The 20,693-nt window shown below is 38.6% G+C and overlaps 1 protein-coding gene across 1 annotated transcript; it reads right to left on the bottom strand.

The window, feature by feature from the left end:
• Positions 1-7,627: 7,627 nt before the first annotated feature.
• On the bottom strand, positions 7,628-8,764 carry LOC132278019 (uncharacterized). Its single transcript, XM_059779854.1, has one exon. It carries the CDS (start codon positions 8,762-8,764, stop codon positions 7,628-7,630), a length of 1,137 nt encoding a protein of 378 aa, XP_059635837.1.
• Between the last annotated feature and the right edge of the window lie 11,929 nt (positions 8,765-20,693).

Below are 20,693 nucleotides of genomic sequence, written 5' to 3' on the forward strand. Positions count from 1 at the left end.
GCCTGCCCTTACTCTATGCTTGATTAGTCCTCTGGCCATCCCTCTCAACTTAAGCAACCTCCTAGCTCCAAAATCTAGAACTTAAAGCAGAAACCTTAATAGTCCATAAAGACTTTGCCTTAATAAGATATCTGTGAGTCCATGCAACCCAAAGGCTATCCTTCCTAGAAAATAAATTCCAAATATACTTAAGGCTGTATATTAAATTAACCATTTCAAGGTCAGGAAACCCTAACCCCCCATAATATTTTTGTCTGCAAACAGAAACCCATTCCACTTTCTATCCCCTCTTCTTTAACTTAATACCAGACTAGAAAAAGGATCTAAGAATTTGGTTGACCTGCTCAATCACTCCCTTTGGTAGAACAAATGTTTAAGACCAATAAGCATTAATCAAACAAAAAATTAACTTAATAAGTACTACCCTTCTAGTATAGGACATGAATCTTGAGGTCCACCCACCAATTCTTGATGTAATCTTCTGTAATAGGGTTTGGCAATCCCTAACATTGATTAAGGTTGATGAGAGTGGTAACCCAAGGTAAGTGACTAGAAGAAAACCAGCTTCACAGTGCAACAAGGAAAGAATGGTTGCCTTTATGGTGTGGTCAACCCCTATGAAGAAGACAAGACTTTTGTTGCAATTAATTGAAATTCCTGAGCAAAGGAATAAGTCTCCAAAGCTGAAGAAAGAACTTGAACTAAAGCAAGGTTATCATGTGAGAATAACAAAACATTATCAACAAAAACTAAGTGTGTTATATAACAGTGCATCTAAAATAAATTGCCAATGAACTGAATCAAAAGCATTCTTGAGATCCACCTCGATGGCACAATTGGGAGCATGAGAGGCTCTGTGATAACCATTGAGAAGTTCATGTGCCATGATGATGTTTTCAGTGATGTTCCTTTCCTTATAAAAGTATTCTGAGTACTACTTATGAGTGAAAGTAGGGCAAGGCTGAGTTTGGTAGCTAGAAGTTTGGATATACACTTATATAAAAGGTTAATTACACCATGAAGTAGGTCTGAAGTCATTGACACTGGTTGGGTTGGTTGATTTGGGAACCAAATTAAGCTATATATGAGTAATTAACCTCAAAAAGCATCCTACTAGAATTGAAGAAGTTTTTTACTGCATTAATAATGTCATGACTAACGATACTCCAAGCATGTTTGAAGAAACATGCATTTAAATCATCAGGGCAAGACTCTTAAAGGGATGGAAGGATAGGATGCATTTCTGAATTTCTAAGTCTGTGGGGATGACACTAAGAGATGGTAGTAGGTGAGAGGGAACAAACTTAGAAATAAGTTCAGAGAAGGAGAACATACCTGGGTAGTCAGAGGAACTTTGGCCTAAAAGAATCTGAAAGTAATTGAGCAATGCATCCTATAGGTCCTATCCTTGCAGCACATTACTATTGGGATCCTTCAGAGAATGAACCTTCCTTCTATTAGCTTTAGATAAGAAGTTCTTCATAAACTAAGATGTGCTTTGGTCACCCTTCTTCAACCAGTGAATTTGTGCCTTCTGTTTGAAGAAAATTTCCTCAACAAGACATAATGTAAAGAATTTAGTAACAAGCTCTTTCTCAACAACCCTTATCTGATCATCCACATGATTAAGATTTGGGCTTTGTTAACACTGGTAGAGATCACTCCTGCATGCTTCAACCCTATTTGAGATAGCACAAAACTCATTCTTGTTCAAAAGTCTGAGTGGATGTTTAAGAGCCCTAAGCCTCTTAACAACACAAAACATCTTTGTACCAATCACCTCCAATTGCCATCCCTAAGCCACAATGTCTAGAAATTTGGGGTTAAGTGCCCAAAAGTTAAAAAATCTAAATGGAAGGTTCCTCCTAGGAAAGGTAATTCCAAGCTAGCTTAACCACCATAGGTGAGTGGTCAGAGATCCCATGTCGAAGAAAACTGCATTCTGCTTGGGCAAATAGATTCATCCATGCATGGTTGATCAATACTCTATTAAGCTTCCTAGAAATATTAGCAAACCCAAGCCTGTTATTAGACCAAGTGAAGAAAATCCCAGTATACTTCAAGTCGTCTAACTCGTTTCTATGTACACAATGCCTAAACTCTTGCATACTATCCGTTAATCTCAAATCATTCCTAAAAGATTTGTTAACATGGAGTAGAACATTGAAATCTCCCAATGCCTAAACTTTTGCATACCATCTGTTAATCTCAAATCATTCCTAAAAGATTCGTTAACATGGAGTAGAACATTGAAATCTCCTATTAGAATCCAAGGCATACTACTGTTACACTGCTGATTGATACTTCTCCATAGAGATCTTCTTTCCACTGCAGTATTAAATGCATAAACAAATGAAGCCATACATTTAACCTTAAGGTCATTGAGAAAAATTGAACAATGGATGGCTTGACTAGTCTCTGAAGTAAACATCAAGGACATCCTTACAGGATTCCATAAGATCTACACCCTACCCATAACAGATGATGAGTAGTTGCATCTAATCAACCAGGAAGGAGCAATAACCCTGTGGATACCATCCACATTCACGCAATAGACTTTAGTTTCAAATAGAGCAACCAAACACAACTCAAAATCCTTAATAAGCTTTCTGACCTCTACTTGTTTGAGGGGAAAGTTCAACCCTCTAATGTTCCAAGCTGCCCAAATCATTGAGATGATGATGATGTGAGACTCCTTAACCCCCTAAACCCCTTAAGGGTAACTGCATTAGCTGCCATGTTTACCTTATGTTTCCTAATCCTGCTTTTCTTATCAACTTTGGAGTGTTTGGTGTGCATTGGTTTCCTAGGCTTAGCTACTTTGTTCATAACTAGAGAATAGGTGGGATTATGTGAGCTTGAGTTGGAAATGGAGAAATCCTCCTCCTCTCCTCACCTGTTTCCTCAAAATCTACTGACACATCATTATCTAATGTTACTGAGGTGCACTCATTTTCCAAGACATGTACACTATCAAGAGCACCAAAAGTGTTGGAGATATGTATAGGAGAAGGAACACACAAAAAATCAGACAATGTAGCCCTTAATTAAAGATTTTGAAATGGGCTCAAATTAAGTTGTGATTGGGGGTGGTGATAACTTCTTGTGTGGAGAAAGGTCCACCACAAGAGATATGGCCTTCTTTTTATCTGTATGAGTAGTCCCCGAATCCACCATGGGCTGGCAAGTGGATGAGGATGAATGAGGATTGTGATCCACTCATTGTAGCCTAATCCCTGGTTCTTTGTAACAAATAATTTCTTTTGATGCAGAAGCCTGAGCAAGATTATCAACTGAAACACTAGCTGCAAAAGGATTTGGGATAAGAAAGCAAATAGCTGCCTTAGAAACTATTTTTCTTCCTTTTAACCAACTGTCAGGGCGGAGATGTAATGTTATCAACAGAGTCATGATTATCCCTTGGATCATTCGAACCTATTCTTCCACAATTACCATCAATGTGACCAAATTATGAGCCAAAAGAACATACAAGCAGTAGCCAAGTGTATTGAACTTTGACTAGAACCAATTCTCCTGCCCCCCTTCCTGACATGGAAGCTACAAGGTAGAGGAAAAGAATGGGTGATTTCCACACACACCATTGCATAATCAATTCTGTTCCTACTCTGGGTGTTAGCATCGGCAAATAGGGGCTTCCCAATAGCACTTGCCACATAACTAAGCCCTTTTGGTGACCAAAGTTCCAGAGGAACATTCCACAACTTGATCAAAACTGAGATTGCATTTGATGTCTGTGTGTGATTAGACTGAGAAGAGGATGAGTCCGGCTGCCATACCCTCAGTAAGATGGGTTTGCCTCCAAAAAACCATTGTTTCCCAGCAAGTACATTTATACAACTTTCCTCAGTGTTAAATGTAAAGAAGAAAAGACCATCCTTGTTAATCACCACCTTATGCAGTCCTCTGTTACCTCAAAGCTTGTGTGCCATTGGTGAAACTTGCTTGAAAGACATCCTTCTCTGGAACGACCCCACAAGGCATCTCCTCCAGTAAGCTGTACTATCATCTCCGACATCATCAAGTGGATCCACAAGTAGGAGGCCATCCCTCTCAATAGGCTCAAAGAACTGAAAGTTCTATTTGTGATTAAGAGCTTGAGCTACAGAAGAATAGCTTTTGGAGTCATTATCCTTATTCTTCTCACTCATAAGTGGCCCATCCTATGGGTTGGGGTTTAGTGTGGGCTCATGTAGTTGGTCATTAACTTGTGTGGGACAATCTTGTTGAACTAGTTGAGGGATATGACAGATTTGGTTAGGATGTAAGGAGAAGGATTGACTAGTGGTAGGACGACCCATGAGCGTCTGGGATAGGATGTCCAAAAAGATCAGCAGTTGAATTGATATGGGAATCCCCCAAATCCAGGGATCTCACTGACTTGCAACAATTTGAAATTAAAAGGGGGAAAATATTTAGTTCTTTACCCACACTACCTTTGCTTTGGACTAGCAGTGCGTGAACAACACTCAAAGAACAACCATTAATGTTGGGTGGCGAGGATGGTGCAACATACATGTCATAAGTGAGGTAGACTGGAGATGGAGTACTAGAAACCATCTCCAATCTAGAAACAATGTCCCTAAGAACTAGAAGATAAGTCAGATGTGAGTAAAGTCGAAGGAGTGAACCTGGATTTGAGTGACAAAAGTGCCTCCTCCAAGCATTTAATCACTTTCCGAAGCCTATCTACTTCCTCAATGAGCTCAAAATTTGAGGAATCCATAATGGAAGCATCAATAATGTAAGGTACACAACATCATTGATGACCTTGTTTGAGGGGTTAAGCACCTTATCTTGTTGTAATGCATTCAGGACCTTTGTCTTGGTAAATCCAGTGATGGATGGAGGCCTTGGCTTGAGTCTAGGTGATGGAATGATCTGTTGCGGTGCATATTGTGTTGTTTGCATCTGAACTGCCATTGAGTTTGGTCTTCTGTGTTGCGCCGACTGAGCATCGTGTTCCTTGACCGGTCCTGAAGTATTGTTCTTATTAGGATGAATCGGTGGCTTACGGGATGAGAACTTGTGTGATAATGGGTGGTTCTTGTCCGGGAGGGATGAGATAGAGATAGGAGGCAAGGAAGGTTTGGTTTGTCGCCGGAACGGTGGCTTAAGGTGGTTAGGGCTTGGGTTCTCGGCAGAGGGTCTCATGGAGGTGTGTGATGGTTTTGCGCTTGCAATTTTGTTTTACCCTAATGGATGCATAGAAAAGTATGCTGATTCTCCACACGTGTTCAGAAAAAGGTGACATCTAAGACGACTAATTCATCAATTATGTGTTTTTTCTTAATTTAATTTGCTTACAATTTTGTTTTATTCTAATGTTATTCAATTATAAATTTATAGTCAATGACAAAGAAGGCATCATTGTGTTAATGGATTATTCTTTCTTGCATTACCCCTTTACTTGCATATTATCATCTAATACACTGTGCCCCTCAAATAAAATCTGACTCGGTCGCTGACTAGTAGATATAAGGATGTTGGCCTATTTTCAAGATAAAAAGAATGCAACTACTACATTCGAAACATTTTTTTATGGCTCCAACATAAAAGATAGATACGGTAAACATGAATAGCAAGAACTAGGCGAAATATATATATATATATATAGCATATAACTTAAAAAGTGTGTTTTTTTTCCCCTTGGTATACAATTTATGCATGCATATTTCTGAAGTACCATGAGATTGCTTAGAATAACCAAAACAAGGACTTGCTTTAACTTTGTGAAGCACATGACTAGTGAAGTAAATTAAATTCTTTGTCAACCCGGGGAAATCATAGGCAGAGACAGAGACAGAGACAGAGAGTCTCACTAAGACCAATGAAATAATGTCATGTTGTCTAAGTTTGGAAAGGAGTAGCAAGTCCTTGTTAACAAAGTCTTGCTTCTTTGGACGGGGATGCATCCTGATAAAGAGAGTGAGAATAGTACCTAACAACCTTCAACAAGTTATCTGAAGACTCCACTACAAAATGGTCGGGAGGCCAATCACGTCTCAACTGGCATTGGCAAATGAGATTATGAGAGCATAGACCGGTGGAAATATTGTAGCATTTGGTCCCCAAACTCCTCCAATTAGCCATCTCTATTTTCTCTCGAACTCGTCTCCTACATGGCAATTTAAATTATTTGTCACTGCTTAGTCCTAACCCTAAATATACATGGCTATTTGATTCATTCATCACTGTCTAGTTCCAACCCTAAATACTCCAATAAATACTAAACATTTTAATGGCGACCAAACAAACATACACTAATACACCAATGACAATTATGAACAAATAAATAACCTTTCCAAGCACAAATCAATAAGCATCAAAATCTGCCAGCAAATACTAAACACTTTAATGGCGACCAAACATACACTAATACAAACAAACCTGCCAATGACAATTATGAACAAATAAATAACCGCACAAATCAATAAGCATCAAAATCTACCATATTAGGCAAAATCAAGAGTCATAATCATCGCAAGTTCGCAACGCAAAAGTAACTAACTTACATAGATGAAAGGAGGAAGAGAAAGCCTTATCTTGACAGCAGCATTTTAATTGCTTGAGGTCCAACACCAGCATTTTCATACAGGGTTATATTTTCAAACACCAGCATTTTCATACACTATCCAACACCAGCCATTGAGAATCATAAGCAAAAACTTCTTTTCAAGCACAAATCAGTTTGCACCAAAATCTACTAGGCAATTGCATATATAATCAAATGTCATAAACATTACAACATTGTTCCTATATATTAAAAGCCAATAAATGAAAAAAAAACAAACATGAGCACATATATCTATTTGTTAAATGATAAATAAATGTGTTCACACAATTAGACATTCAGCAAGATAAATCTTGTAAGATGTGATTATATGATGAAATTCTCACAATTCCATATTTAAATATACAAGCAAATACACAATAATCTGAGCTTTGGGATTTGAATAAAGTTATCAAATAGCAGCTAGTTACTACACTCCATTTAGGATTCAAACCATTAATATTAACTTTTCAAGCCCAAATCCGATACCACCAAAATCTACCCTTTTAGGAATAATATTATTCAAAGCAATAATATTGACTTTTCACATTGTAATCATGTTCCTACAACATTGTTCCTATTTATTAAAAGACAATAATTTTTTTTTTTTTTTTTAAAAAAACATGAGCACATATATCTATATGTTAAATGATAAATAAATGTGTTCACATAATTAGACATTCAGCAAGATCAATCTGGTAATATGTGATTATATGATGAAATTCTCACAATTCCATATTTAAATATACAAGCAAATACACAATAATGTGAGCTTTGGGATTTGAATAAAGTTATCAAATAGCAGCTAGTTACTACACTCCATTTAGGATTCAAACAAATAATATTAACTTTTCAAGCACAAATCCGATACCACCAAATTCTACCCTTTTAGGCAATTGCAAATATAATCAACAGTCATAAACATTACAACCTCTGGTAGCAACCACAAATAAGTAAAGCACCAAAATCTACCCTATTAGGCAATTGCATATACAATGAAGAGTCATAAACATTATAATCATGTTCCTACCAACCATACCTAATTAGTAAGCCAAACTACATTGTGTTGGGGGCAACCCAAACTGGAGGTGGGTTAATGATCTTCAACCTTCTTGGATAATAAGGTTTTATGCAGTTTTTTGCTAGGTGAAAGACACCATTGTCATGGCCATCATATATTTGGTTAAATCCTTCGAGGAAATGATCAGTGAAGTAGATAGAATTCTTCATCAGCTCGGGATAATGGCAAGTTGAGAGAGAAAAGGAATGATTAGAACCCACAAACAGTGCTCGGTCACCTAAGCAATCCACAGGTTCCCACTTACTCTGATCGAAATCAAACTTATGAACATCAAATCCCAGAGTCCAATAAGCATCATCATCTTGAAGGAAAAGATTTTCTCGTTCATCATCATTAATGTTATTCACCACATCGTCTTCAGACCTACGAGGATGCACAAATTCAGTTTCAGCAACACTTAGGGCTATAAATCTGCGAAGCACCAAAAGATCCCCCGAGGATTCAACTAAGTAATTTGTGAATGTAAAATTATAAGATCCCTTAAATTTGTGGTAAAGCTTCCCAGGACAAAAGTCGGGACTATCAAAAACTTGATATTTGGGAGAAGAAGGGTCTCTGAGATCCCAAGCTTCAATGCTATAATCTGATCTCATTGCATAAAATCGGTGATTCTTGCTGGAATATATGAGATCAGAATAACATCCGAGCGAACCCTCCAAGTCGGTCCAGCTATCATCGCCCGGTTTGCAGAAGGCAAGACTGTCGGAGCCGCTGTGGATGGCCATTATAGTGCAATCATTTCCGGGAGAAGATGAATCTGATGAATAAAAGGGGAGAGATGGGGGTGATGACATAACAAGCCTTCGTACATAAAAGTAATCAATGTCTTTGGGGTAAACGGCGAGCTCATCTGCGTCCTCCTCCTCGATATTCGTGATCTTGTAAAGTGAGATTAGGAACTGGGTGTTGAGAGAAGGGGAAGGGGAGAAGTGATCGGATTTGAAAAGGCGTGCGGCGAGAAAGGAAGGGAGGGTTTCGATGGAAGGGAGGGGAATGTAGGGGAAATGAGGAGAATCCATCAATGGGTTGTAGAGATAAGGATGACAATTCTGAAGGTGGTTAAAGGCCAACCAGCCATGGGAAGACCCCACGCATGGTGCGGCTTTAGGCATAAGGAGTTCCCTCTACCATGGTATACTACTAAGATTCTTCCGAACCCTAAATTGACTCTGTTCTGAAACACTGAAGAAATTAAAATAGTTATCATCATCCTCGTGGTTTGAGTGATTTAGGGATGTTTTGTTATCATCGAAGACAACCACCACCCCCGGAGGTAGCATAAGCAATGGAGGAGGAGGAGGACGACTTACAGGCGAAGAAGAAAAGGTTGCAGCCTTTTTGAAGCATCCGCATCCAAGAAACAAACCATCATCGCCACCGGTACTGAAGTTGTGAAATCTCGCCGGATTGGAACAATTGAACCATGTTCTTAGCAGAGACCGGTGGCAATACAGCATCCGATTGCCAAAACTCCTCAAATTAGCCATTCCCCCCCTCTCCTCTGTCTCTGCTATGAACCCTAACCAACCTAAAACCCTAACTAACAACCTAAACCCTAAAACCCTACTTTATACTAAGAACCCGTGACCAAGAACCCTAACTAACTTAAAAACCCTACTTTATACTACCACATTACTCGTTTTCAGCTTGACATATAAGCACGTACCTGTATACAAAGAATTTCTCTAACACAATTTTAAAATTAAAATTTTACCGTTGTTGTAATAATTTTATATGATTAGCTTGTGTAACTTCTTATTTCTTGCTTTGGTTCACTTTCTCTAAATTGTCTAGTTATTTGAAATGATACGTTGATCTCGACATTGCTGCTATTGGTAGGTTTTATTTGTTAAAAAATAATGAATTGTTACGTATAACAAATGTGAAATTTAATCATGATATTAAGTCGGGTCATATTGAACATGATTAAATATATATATATATATATATATATATAACAAAAATTAAAAATCCAACTACCATTGGTGTTGTAAGACGCGGTTAGTTAGGCTCTGTTTGTTTAGACTTAAAATATTTTTTAAAAAATTATTTTTTATTTTTTTGATATTTGGTTGTCGTAAAATATTTTGGAAGAAAAAAAATATTAAAATTTAACAAAAATAATTTATCTATAAATTTTTGATAAATTATTTTACATGTCTCGTTCACTGGACTCGACCTAACGTAGGCCTTTGCCAAACACTGACAAAATAAAAATAATACGGAGCCTTAACGGGAGTTGTACTTATCAATTCTTATCATATAGTATATATTTGTTTTAGAAGATTGGAAATTTGGAACAATAGACTCAAAATGGGGTCGACAATTTGAGGATAAATCAAGCACGAAAGAATTTTCGGATTGCATGTACTACAAATTTACACCAAATACTCCAAAAATTCTGATTACATGTGTATATATATTAGATTATGAACAAAATAGATTATTGGAACAAAAAGGGAAAAAATGATGTTTAATGTCAAGATTAATTAGCGAAAAAATGTAATAACAAATTAATTCCAATTGTTCTTTTAAAAATTAAGTCAATTCCAAGTGTTAGAATATTGGGGGACCTCAAATCATTTACCTTTCATTATATTGAAGAAGAGAAAATATCACTAAATAACATATTTGGGTGGTGAAAACATAATCAATCTTTAATTTTTCTCTTTTAGCACCTTTTGCATTGACAGCTTTCCAAATTTATTAAATATATATATATATATATATATATATATATATATATATATATATATATATTTTAACATTACTAGGGATGGTAACGGGTTGGTTTGGAGGGGGTTTGTCTAAACTCATGCCCGCCTCATTTATTTATTGACAATTCCAGACCCGCCCCGTACTCGCAACAGATTGAAACATTTTGAGAAGAATGTTGATAAATTGCCATCCCTAAATTTAATTCTCGGAGCAAAAAATAAAATTCCGTAAAATACTTACTTGGAAGCTAATGCTGGCAAGCTTTGTCTACCATATGTGGAGGGAACGCAACAACAGGGTCTTCCGGAATCTGAGTGTAACTCCAGCAAAGACTTTTAGTGTAATTGCCAATTCGGTGAGGTATAAATTGTTCTCCATCAAAAAGTGCTCATACATGCTGAAATAATTGCAAAGAATTGAAACCTTCCTAGCTCGTTCTATGAACCATCCCATTTGAACCTCTTCTTTTCATTTCCACAACCCACACCCTATAATGAGAAAGAGGGAGAACAAAAGAAATATGCTGTTATGGCTGTGTAAAAAAATTGTGTAAAATACACCATAATTTTACACATTGGTGATGTGATATTGTATCTTAACCGATTACTAGAGATAAAAAAAATAAAAATAAAAATAAAATAAATAAATAAATTACACATCATACATAACAATGTATATTTTACACAAAAATATATTTTTACAGAGTGCTAGAGATGCTCTTATAACATCATATATTACTGTAGTACTGACCTAACCCTCAATTTCATGCTATAGCATGTATGTACTATTGATTTATTACTTACCAAACCCTCAATTTTGTGCCCATATATAGCATGTCTGTACTATTCTATTAATTATTTCTTTTTCATTACGTCTAAATTTTAACGAAGAATAAACTTCGTCTCGTAGGTGCATCTAATAAGAAACATCGTTGGTGATATATGTGACTCTGAAAAAAGCAAGCCCAAATCCTCCCAAGTCCATCCCAACAAACCCATATTTTACATTTAACCCAGGTGAAAAAAATTCATGCTGTTCCTAAAGAGACAAAACCAAACAACACCAGAAATACTATAGCAAAATGTAACTAGAAAGATAACATATAAAAACTATTGGAAACGGGGGCATTAAAAACATAAACTTTGGATAAGATTTGGAATAGATTCTGTTAATGCGAAAATTCTCGCGATTCGGAACGACGGCGTTTACCTGCAAAATAAAAGGACGTCATCTCGAATGGTACCGGTGGGGTGCCAGTCGAGGACCCTCTGACGATCAAGTTAATACTTGTAATCGTATCAGATAATAATTATGTATATTCTCTCTAGGGGTTTTTTTCTCGTACCTTCTTTAACAGCTTGGTGCCATATTTATGACTGTTGATTGGAATCAAATTGGTCCCGAGGGAGATCCGCTTGTGCAAGATGAGAGGAGATCGTTTGTTGCCAGATTTGTTGGGGATATGATTTACTCCTTTGACTTTCTCAAATTGTACCAAGATTATCCTCACCCTATTGAATCACGTCGTCATTCATTATCCTGGATAAGAATTGTCATTATTCTTATCCGATGGAAATCTTTATCTCTGATAATGGAATATATCGAAGAGTTCTGGCGGCTGGTCAATGTACGTTATTTTTCCCTATCAGTTGCCCCCCATTCCCAAACTTGCTCGTCTAGCTTTGGGAATGTAATGCCCACTGCCCTAATTTTCATATGAGCAGTAGAATTTTTTTTTTTTTTGCCCCGGCACTGTTCCCTCGAGAACAGTGCCCACGGGTACTGTTAATTGAATAGTAACTTTTTTTTTTTTGGCCTGGGAACTGTTCATAGTGCTCGCGAATACTTTTCATGTGAACAGTAACCCTTTTTTTTTTTTTTTCCTAGGTACTGTTCCCCTGGGTAATCTTCCCTTGGGTAATTTTTTCCCTTGGATTCTCTTCCCTTGAGTAATGGTACCTTGGGTACTGTTCCCTTGGGTATGATTCCCTTAGGTAATGGTTCCTTGGGTACTGTTCCCTTGGGTACTATTTTTGGTACCCTTGGGTAATCTTCCTTTGGGTACTATTTTTTGTACACTTGGCTACTCTGCCCCTGGGTACTATTTTTGGTACCCTTGGGTATTCTGCCCCTGGGTACTATTTTTGGTACCCTTGTGTAATCTGCCCCTGGGTACTATTTTTAGTACCCTTAGATACTCTGCCCCTAGGTACTATTTTTGGAATCCTTGAGTACTCTGCTCCTGAATACTATTTTTGGTACCCTTGGGTACTATTTTTGGTACCCTTGGGTAATCTTCCCTTGGGTATTATTTTTGATACCCTTAGTTACTCTGCCCCTGGGTACTATTTTTGGTACCCTTGGCTACTCTGCCCCTGGGTACTATTTTTAGTACCCCTTGGGTAATCTTTCCTTGGTACTATTTTTAGTACCCTTGGGTACTCTGCCCCTGGGTATTATTTTTGGTACCCTTGAGTACTGTAATACCCCTAATTTTAAAATGATAGTCCTAGTATTTTAATTAAGTATTTTTGGTGCATTTTTAATTATTTAATTGTTTTTGTTGCTTGGTTATTTGCATAATTGTTATTATTTGATTTATTTGAATTTATTTGGATTATTTGATTTAATTGCAATTGACTTAGTTAATTTAATTGGTAAAGTGTTTTTATTTATTATGTGTCCTTAATTGATTTATTTAATGGTTTAATTATGTAAATAAATGAGTATTTAAATACGTTAGCTCTTTAGTTGTCTGAAGTCCCGTAGGTGTATCTGACATAGATTATAACTTAGGGTGTGCTATGGGCCGACTAGGATTTAATTAGGGCTTTGTCTCTAAATACATGAATTAGGATTTTATTGTTCTAAGCCTATAAATATAATATTACGGTGGTTTAGGGTTTTATAAACATAAACATAATTCTATTCACATAAAACAGAGGGTTGAGAGAACGGAGGCACCGTAAGGGTTGTCAAGGAGAAAAACAGAGAAGACCAAGGGAGTGTTGTTGTGGATTAAACCAGAACCATAGGAGGCTTGAAGGTTTTCAGTGGTTGCTGGAAATTTAGAGACGACGCCGAGATTTCATAATTGAAATCACAGGCAAGTTCTTTTTTTCCTCTTTCCCGTTGGCTTGTGTTCTGTGCACTTAGATAGGCTTTAGGGTTTAAGGGATCATAAAACTGAATTGTGCATGTTTAATAAATACTAAATTTATCATCTGTATGTGTTGAACTTAGTCTGGAAGTATTACTGCAAGTTTGTTTTCACCTTTTAAACTTTAAGCATGTTGAAATGGTTATTGCTTTGATTGCTCTTTTAATGCAAATTGTGGTAAATAAAGGACTGGATTGATAACTGGATGTAATTTAAGACCCTTAGGGTCAGTTTTAATAAAGAACATAAGAGGTGGAAGTGGCCGGAGACGAAGCAGGAGGCCGTAGAAGTTGCAGAAGTTGCAGACGGCTCTCAGAGAGGGAGAGAACCGGCTCCATGGAGGAAGGAGCTGTCTCTCTCATCTTCAGAGCCGGCTCTGGGGAGTTTATAGCCAACTCCAAGGTCCTCTAAGCCGGTTCCATGCTCTAAAAGAGCCTGCTCTCAAGTTCTGAGAGTAGGCTCTCCTATTTTGATGCGTACTGGGATGTTTTTGAACACTGTTTGGACGATGGATGATTTTAATTCTTCTGAACTGTGTTGTGAGTATACTGGGCTTCTTAATTCAAGTTTGAAGTGTTATTAAAACCTCTTATTGCATAGTTTATGTCGCGATGCTAAAGGATAAAACAGTAGAAAAGTCTACAACTTTGCATGCTGTTAACTAATGTAAGGAATTTAAATTGCTTAGCTTAATTTTTAGTAGTTTAATGGGATATAATATGATTATAAATCTTATGTTGAATGCATGATAGGTCATTTCTGTATTAGATTTGATCTATGCATGCTTTGGATGTTAATTGTTGATATATAAAATTCTTTTCTGCAAATACATGGATTAACATTTGGATTTTAATTGCTGAAATATTAAACACTCTTCTGCAATTATCTCGATAATGGTTTTGGATTGTAAATTGTTAAACTATTATTTATGTGTTGTAATTTACATGGATATGGAGGATTGTATGCACCCGTATGGGACGGTGGCATACTAGGGATGGTTTAGCTCGAAACGCCAAGACCTAACCTATCGGATTAAAGGAATGGATTGTAAAATATTGAATCCTAATTGTGTTTAAGTCAGATCAACTGACCAAGTTGAATGACTTCCTGGATTAGTTAGTGATAGTTAAGTCATATCAACTGAATAAGTTGAGTGACTGACTGGATTATGAATTGCATGTCACCTCAATGAATAATTGAATGACATACTCTGGTTTTAGACGGACTTTAGATATATGGTTATGGTACCATGAGATGAGTTTGAGTCTCAAGCTTGTTGGTTAGGGTGCGTATATGCAGTGGATGCGTAGCTGGCTATGATAGGTTGAGGTGTACCCTATTAGGTCTAGGTACTCATGCCTACCTTTGGGTGCGTTTTCGCATGTTGCCTTCTATTCAGGTTGAGACCCCTATTATAGTCCAGTGAATGTCCCTTAGTGTGGATATGTATATATATGGACTAAATAGTTATTGTGTGAGGTATCTAGGGTGTATCTGCGTATTAGGTCACTGTATGGAGTGCAATTAGATTAGAACTTGTTCGTGGGCCTGACCCACTCTTTTATTCTTTTCAGGTACAGGACGGTTCCAGCTTTAGAGCTTGATCGTGCTTGTCGAGGACAGTCGCTCATTCATCTGCTTATGTAGGACTTCTCTCGATGCTCTAGTTTAATTTATTTCAGTTATTCAGTTCAGTTAGGACTTTTGTTTAGGGGTCCACTAGATGGATTGCCAAGTTATACTCTTGGAGGTTTTGGAGAATTAGAGTGTTATTATTCAGTATTATTTGGAGGATTTTATATTTCATAATTCTTTCAGCTTTGTTATTTAAATTCTTAAATCTTTATCTTCTGTGTTCGTTTTAAAATATTAATTGTTTGATATTCTCTCGGGTTTGGGCCTGGCCTTGATCAACCCATGTCTCGAATCCAAGGGGTATCACAGTTGGTATCAGAGCACTCCAGGTTCAAGTGTCTCTAGGATGTTTCATTTTAAGACTTCCGCGTAGCGTTTTCTCTTGATTAGAGCTTAAGTTTAGAATTCATTGTATTCTTTTGCGGTTCGTTTAAACTCATACTGATGTCTGTCTTTCTATGTTAATAACATGGTTAACGCTATAAGAGGACAGAACATTAACAGTCAATAGAGGAAAGCGGCACGTAGGCAGCAGGAATGCCTGTGGCATCAGCAAATGGAGGAAGAGCAGTAAATGCCTGGGTTTCAGTATGATGATGGTCAGTTTCAGGAGGAGTAGGAGAAAGTTCAGCAGACTCGGGTTCAGGGAGGAGATTTAAAGTATCTTCCTCACATCAACGACCTCATTGCTCGTGCTATAGAAACAAGGGTAACAGTTGTACTTCGGAATCAGCCTCAGGTACAGCCGGCACCTTTACCTGCACCGGTTGTTCAGACTGATACTTGAGAGAAGGCTAGGAGTTCTTTCACAAAGGAGAGCCCACCTGAATTCACAGGCTCCACCGATGCGAGAGTAGCTCATCAGTGGAAGAAAATATTGAGCGACATCTTCGTCTGGTTCAGTGCACGGAGGTTCAGAAGCAGATGCTTGCTACCTTTAAACTAGTTGGAGATGCACTACAGTGGTGGGAGTCAGTTACCACCACAGAGGAGAAGATGTCATTAACTTATGATCAGTTTAGTACTCGCTTTGATGAGAAGTACTTTTCTCATGCAGTCAGGGCAGCTATGAAGGCAGAGTTTCTAAATCTGCAGCAGGGGAACATGACAAGGATGAGAAGCAGGGTGATAGAGACTCTGCTAATCAGTTAGCTGAGAAAGTGAATGGGAACGGACACCGACAGAATGAGAAGGGCAAATTTTAAGGACAGCAGCCTTGGAAGAAGCACAAGGGTGGTTCGGATGCTCAAAAGGATGGGGCACCTGTTCAGCGACAACAGAATGGGGGACCACAGGCAGGACAGGGTCAGCCACAAGCTAACCGACAGAGGAGGCCATTTGGTACTTTCCAGGGTAGTTGTTATACTTGTGAAGAGTATGGTCATACTTCCAAGCAGTGTCCTAAAGCAGGACAGGGACAGTATGTGCAGCAGGGGCAGAAGGCGCCAGTGCCTTTACCAGCTCCACAGGTTCCACGGATTCAAGGACAGACATATCTGGCTTTACTAGCGCCGCCGCAGCCTCAGGGACAGGCACCGTAATAGTTACATTACGGCAGGGTTTTCAATCCCATGCCGCAGGATTTTCCCAGGCTGTTGAGGGTATGTTTCTTATTCATGGTACAAAAGGTCATGTTTTATTTGATACGGGTGCTACACACTCGTTTGTATCTAGATCTTTTGTTGTTTTATCTGGGATGACGACACGGGTATGCAGTAGACCTCAGGGTATTTCTACACCGTTAGGCAATACAGCCATTCTACATGAGAGTGATGGGCATGTGACACTAGATATTGGTAGACTCAGATTTCTAGCCAATCTTTTGGTCCTGGACATGCATACTTATGATGTGATACTTGGGATGGATTGGTTATTGCACTATCATGCCCAAGTTGATTGTTATGATAGGTCTGTTGTTTTCACCATACTTGGTCAGGATATGTACGTTGTCGCTATACCACGTTCTAACAGGGTCACTAGCACTTATTTGTTCCATATGGAAGAGGAAATAGAAAAATGGATTACTGTATCTTTGGATAACATACCAATTGTACAGGATTTTTTGGATGTATTTCAGAAGATTCCAGAGTTGCCACCTAGTCGAGAGATCAATTTTGTGATTGACTTAGCTCTAGACACTACGCCTATTGCTAGGGCACCATATAGGATGGCACCAGTGAAGATGCGAGAGCTGAGGGATCAGATTTAGCAATTACTCAGCCAGAGTTTTATTCGTAGGAGTACTTCACCCTGGGGAGCACCGGTGTTGTTTATGAAGAAGAATAATGGTTCACTGCACCTGTGTATAGATTACAGGGAGTTGAATAAGGTTGTTATTTGTAACAAGTACCTTTTGCCCAGGATTGATGATTTTTTTGATCATTTGAGGAGAGCTACATATTTCTCTAAGATTGATATGCAGTCTGGATATCATCAACTTCGGGTTCAGGAGTAGGATGTTCCAAGGACAGCGTTTCTCACTAGATATGGATCTTATGAGTTTCGTGTGATGCTGTTCGGGCTGACTAATGCACCAGCGGTCTTCATAGATTTAATGAACAGAGTCTTCAGGGCTTATTTGGATCAGTTTGTCATTGTTTTCATTGATGATATCTTGATCTATTTTAGGTCTGAGGACGATCATGCTAGACATCTTCGGATTGTGTTGCAGACATTTTGTGAACACCAGTTATATGCTAAGTTCGAGAAATGTGAATTTTGGCAGTGGGAGGTGAAGTTTCTGGGTCACGTGATGTCAGAAAAAGGAATAGCGGTGGATCCAGCCAAGGTTTCAGCAGTGGTTGAGTGGGGACATCCCACTTCACCTACTGAGATTCGGAGTTTTCTCAGATTGGCAGGATATTATCGTAGGTTCATCCAGGGGTTCTCGAAGATCGTGGAACCACTCACTCATTTGACTAAGAAGGGTGTACGGTTTGTGTGGGATGAACATTGTCAAAAAGCTTTTGATGAGCTGAAGATTAAGTTAACTTCTGCACCAGTTTTGTCTACCCCACAGAGCGGGATAGAGTATTTTGTCTACACAGATACTTCTTTGCAAGGTCTTGGATGTGTTTTGATGCAGGAGGAGCGACCGATTTTGTATGGATCTCGGAAGCTTAAGCCTCATGAGCTTAATTATCCAACACATGATTTGGAGTTGGCAGTTGTGGTCTTTGCCTTACGTATTTGGAGGCATTATCTGTTAGGTGAGTCCTTCAGATTATTTAGTGATCACAAGAGTCTGAAGTATTTGTTCACTCAGTGGGAGCTTAATATGAGACAGCACAGATGGTTGGAGTTTATAAAAGATTATCACTTCTCTATACAGTACCATCCAGGGAAAGCGAATATGGTGGCGAATGCACTCAGTCGCCGACCCGTTGGTAATCTTTCTGCTTTATTCACCACTGAGTGGAATGCTTTGAAGACGATAGATGAGTTATCGGATGCTTTTATGATTTGCATGGTAGTTACACCTTCTATCATTCACAAGGTTTTGAAGGCACAACTCACAGATTGGTAGTGTATTGACAGAGTTGCAAAGATAGCTTCCGGGGAGGTTCCATTTTACTATGTTGGGCTGATGGAGGTTTGAGGTACAAGGGATGGTTAGTGGTACCTTCTGCTAATGAGTTGAGGAAGGATGTGATGACTAAGACTCACCACTCTGAGTTCTCTGTTCATCCAGGAGGAAACAAGATGTCTCAGGATATGAAGCGGCAGTTTTGGTGGGTAGGTATGAAGAAAGACATGGCTATTTTTGTCTCTCGATGTAGTACTTGTTAGATGGTCAAGATTGATCATCAGAGGCCATCAGGAGCTCTACAGCCACTGCCGATACCGGAGTAGAAATGGCAGAGCATTTCTATGGATTTTATAGAGGGGTTACCAAATTCTTTCAAGGATCACAATTCCATTTGGGTCATCGTGGACAGATTGACCAAATCAGCTCATTTCTTGCCTATTCGCACTGACTTCACCTCGAAGCAGTTGGCGAGACTTTACATTACAGAGATTGTGAAGCTGCATGGCATTCCGTTGTCTATTATATCGGATAGGGATTGGAAGAGTTTCCAGCAGGCTTTGGGTACAGAGTTACATCTTAGCATTGCTTATCATCCTTCGACTGATGGACAGACTGAGAGAGTTAATCAGATTATGGAGGATATGCTTCAGTCATGTGTTCTTGATTTCAAGGGCCACTGGGAGGATTATTTACCACTTGTGAAGTTTGTGTATAACAATAGTTTCCAGAAGACTATTGGGATGGCACCATTTGAGTCATTATACGGCCGACCGTGTCAATCACCTGTTTATTGGATGGAGGTTGGTGAGAGCAGATTCTTGGGTCCTGAGTTCATTAAGGATACTTCTGAGAAGATTGCTCTTATTAGGGATCGCATGCACACTACTCAGAGTAGGCAGAAGAGTTATGCGGATCGTCGCACACGTGCTTTGAAGTTTTAGGTTGGGGATCAAGTTCTACTTAAAGTGTCTCCTATGAAAGGAGTGATGCGCTTTGGGAAGAAAGGGAAGTTGTCTCCGCGATTGGTCGGTCAATTCATGATTACAGATCGAGTTGGAGCTGTCGCTTATTGGTTGGCTCTTCCGAATACTTTGGACCGCGTACACAACGTATTTCATGTTTCCATGTTGCGAAAATTTTCGCTAGATGAGGATCAGTATCAGCATATCGATGTTGGGGAGATTGAGTTGCAGCCGGATGCAACTTATTTGGAGCCACCGTATCGTATTGTCGACCGTCGGTATCAAATCCTTCGTAATAAGGTTATCCCTTTGGTGCGTGTTCAATGGAGTCATCACAATGAGGCTGAGTCTACTTGGGAATGGAAAGATGTCATTCGCTAGCAGTTTTCTGAAATATTAGAAGAAAGTAAGAGCGAATTCCGAGGACGAAATTCCTTTTGTTAGGGGGTGTGATACCCCTCGGATCCGAAACACAGGTTGATCAGGCCTAGACCCAAACCCGAGGGAATATCAAACAATTAAGTATTTAACAAACACATAATACAAATCGAGATAAGGAATAAATGAATAATGGCTGAAAAGAATTCTAATTGAAAATCCTCAAAATACAATTATTAAAATCCAATACTCCAAAACAACTTCATAAAGTTAACAACTCGGGAATCCCTCAAATGGACCCCTAATAATAAAATCCAAAATTGAAAAGGAAATAACTGTAATCCAAATCCAAAGCTAAATAAGAAAATAGTCCTACGTAGTCGGAGGAATGGAAGTCTGTATCTGCTCCGTACGACCAAGCTCTAACCCTGGAACTGACAAGCACCTGAAAAATAAAAGAGTGGGTCAGGCCCACATGCAAGTCCTATTCTACTATGATCCATACATAAACCCGATACGCAGATATATCCTAGATAGACTCAACAATATCAGAGTAGTCTATATATATATAAGTACACACTATAGACGCTTACTAGTCTAATAGGTCTGTCTCAGCCTGAGTAGAGATACCATGCAAATCGCACATAATGTGGTCATGT

Source organism: Cornus florida, unplaced genomic scaffold, assembly GCF_030987335.1.
Source record: "Cornus florida cultivar Cherokee Brave unplaced genomic scaffold, ASM3098733v1 CherokeeBrave_3.0.0_Hap2_Chr01, whole genome shotgun sequence".
Taxonomy (NCBI): domain Eukaryota; kingdom Viridiplantae; phylum Streptophyta; class Magnoliopsida; order Cornales; family Cornaceae; genus Cornus; species Cornus florida.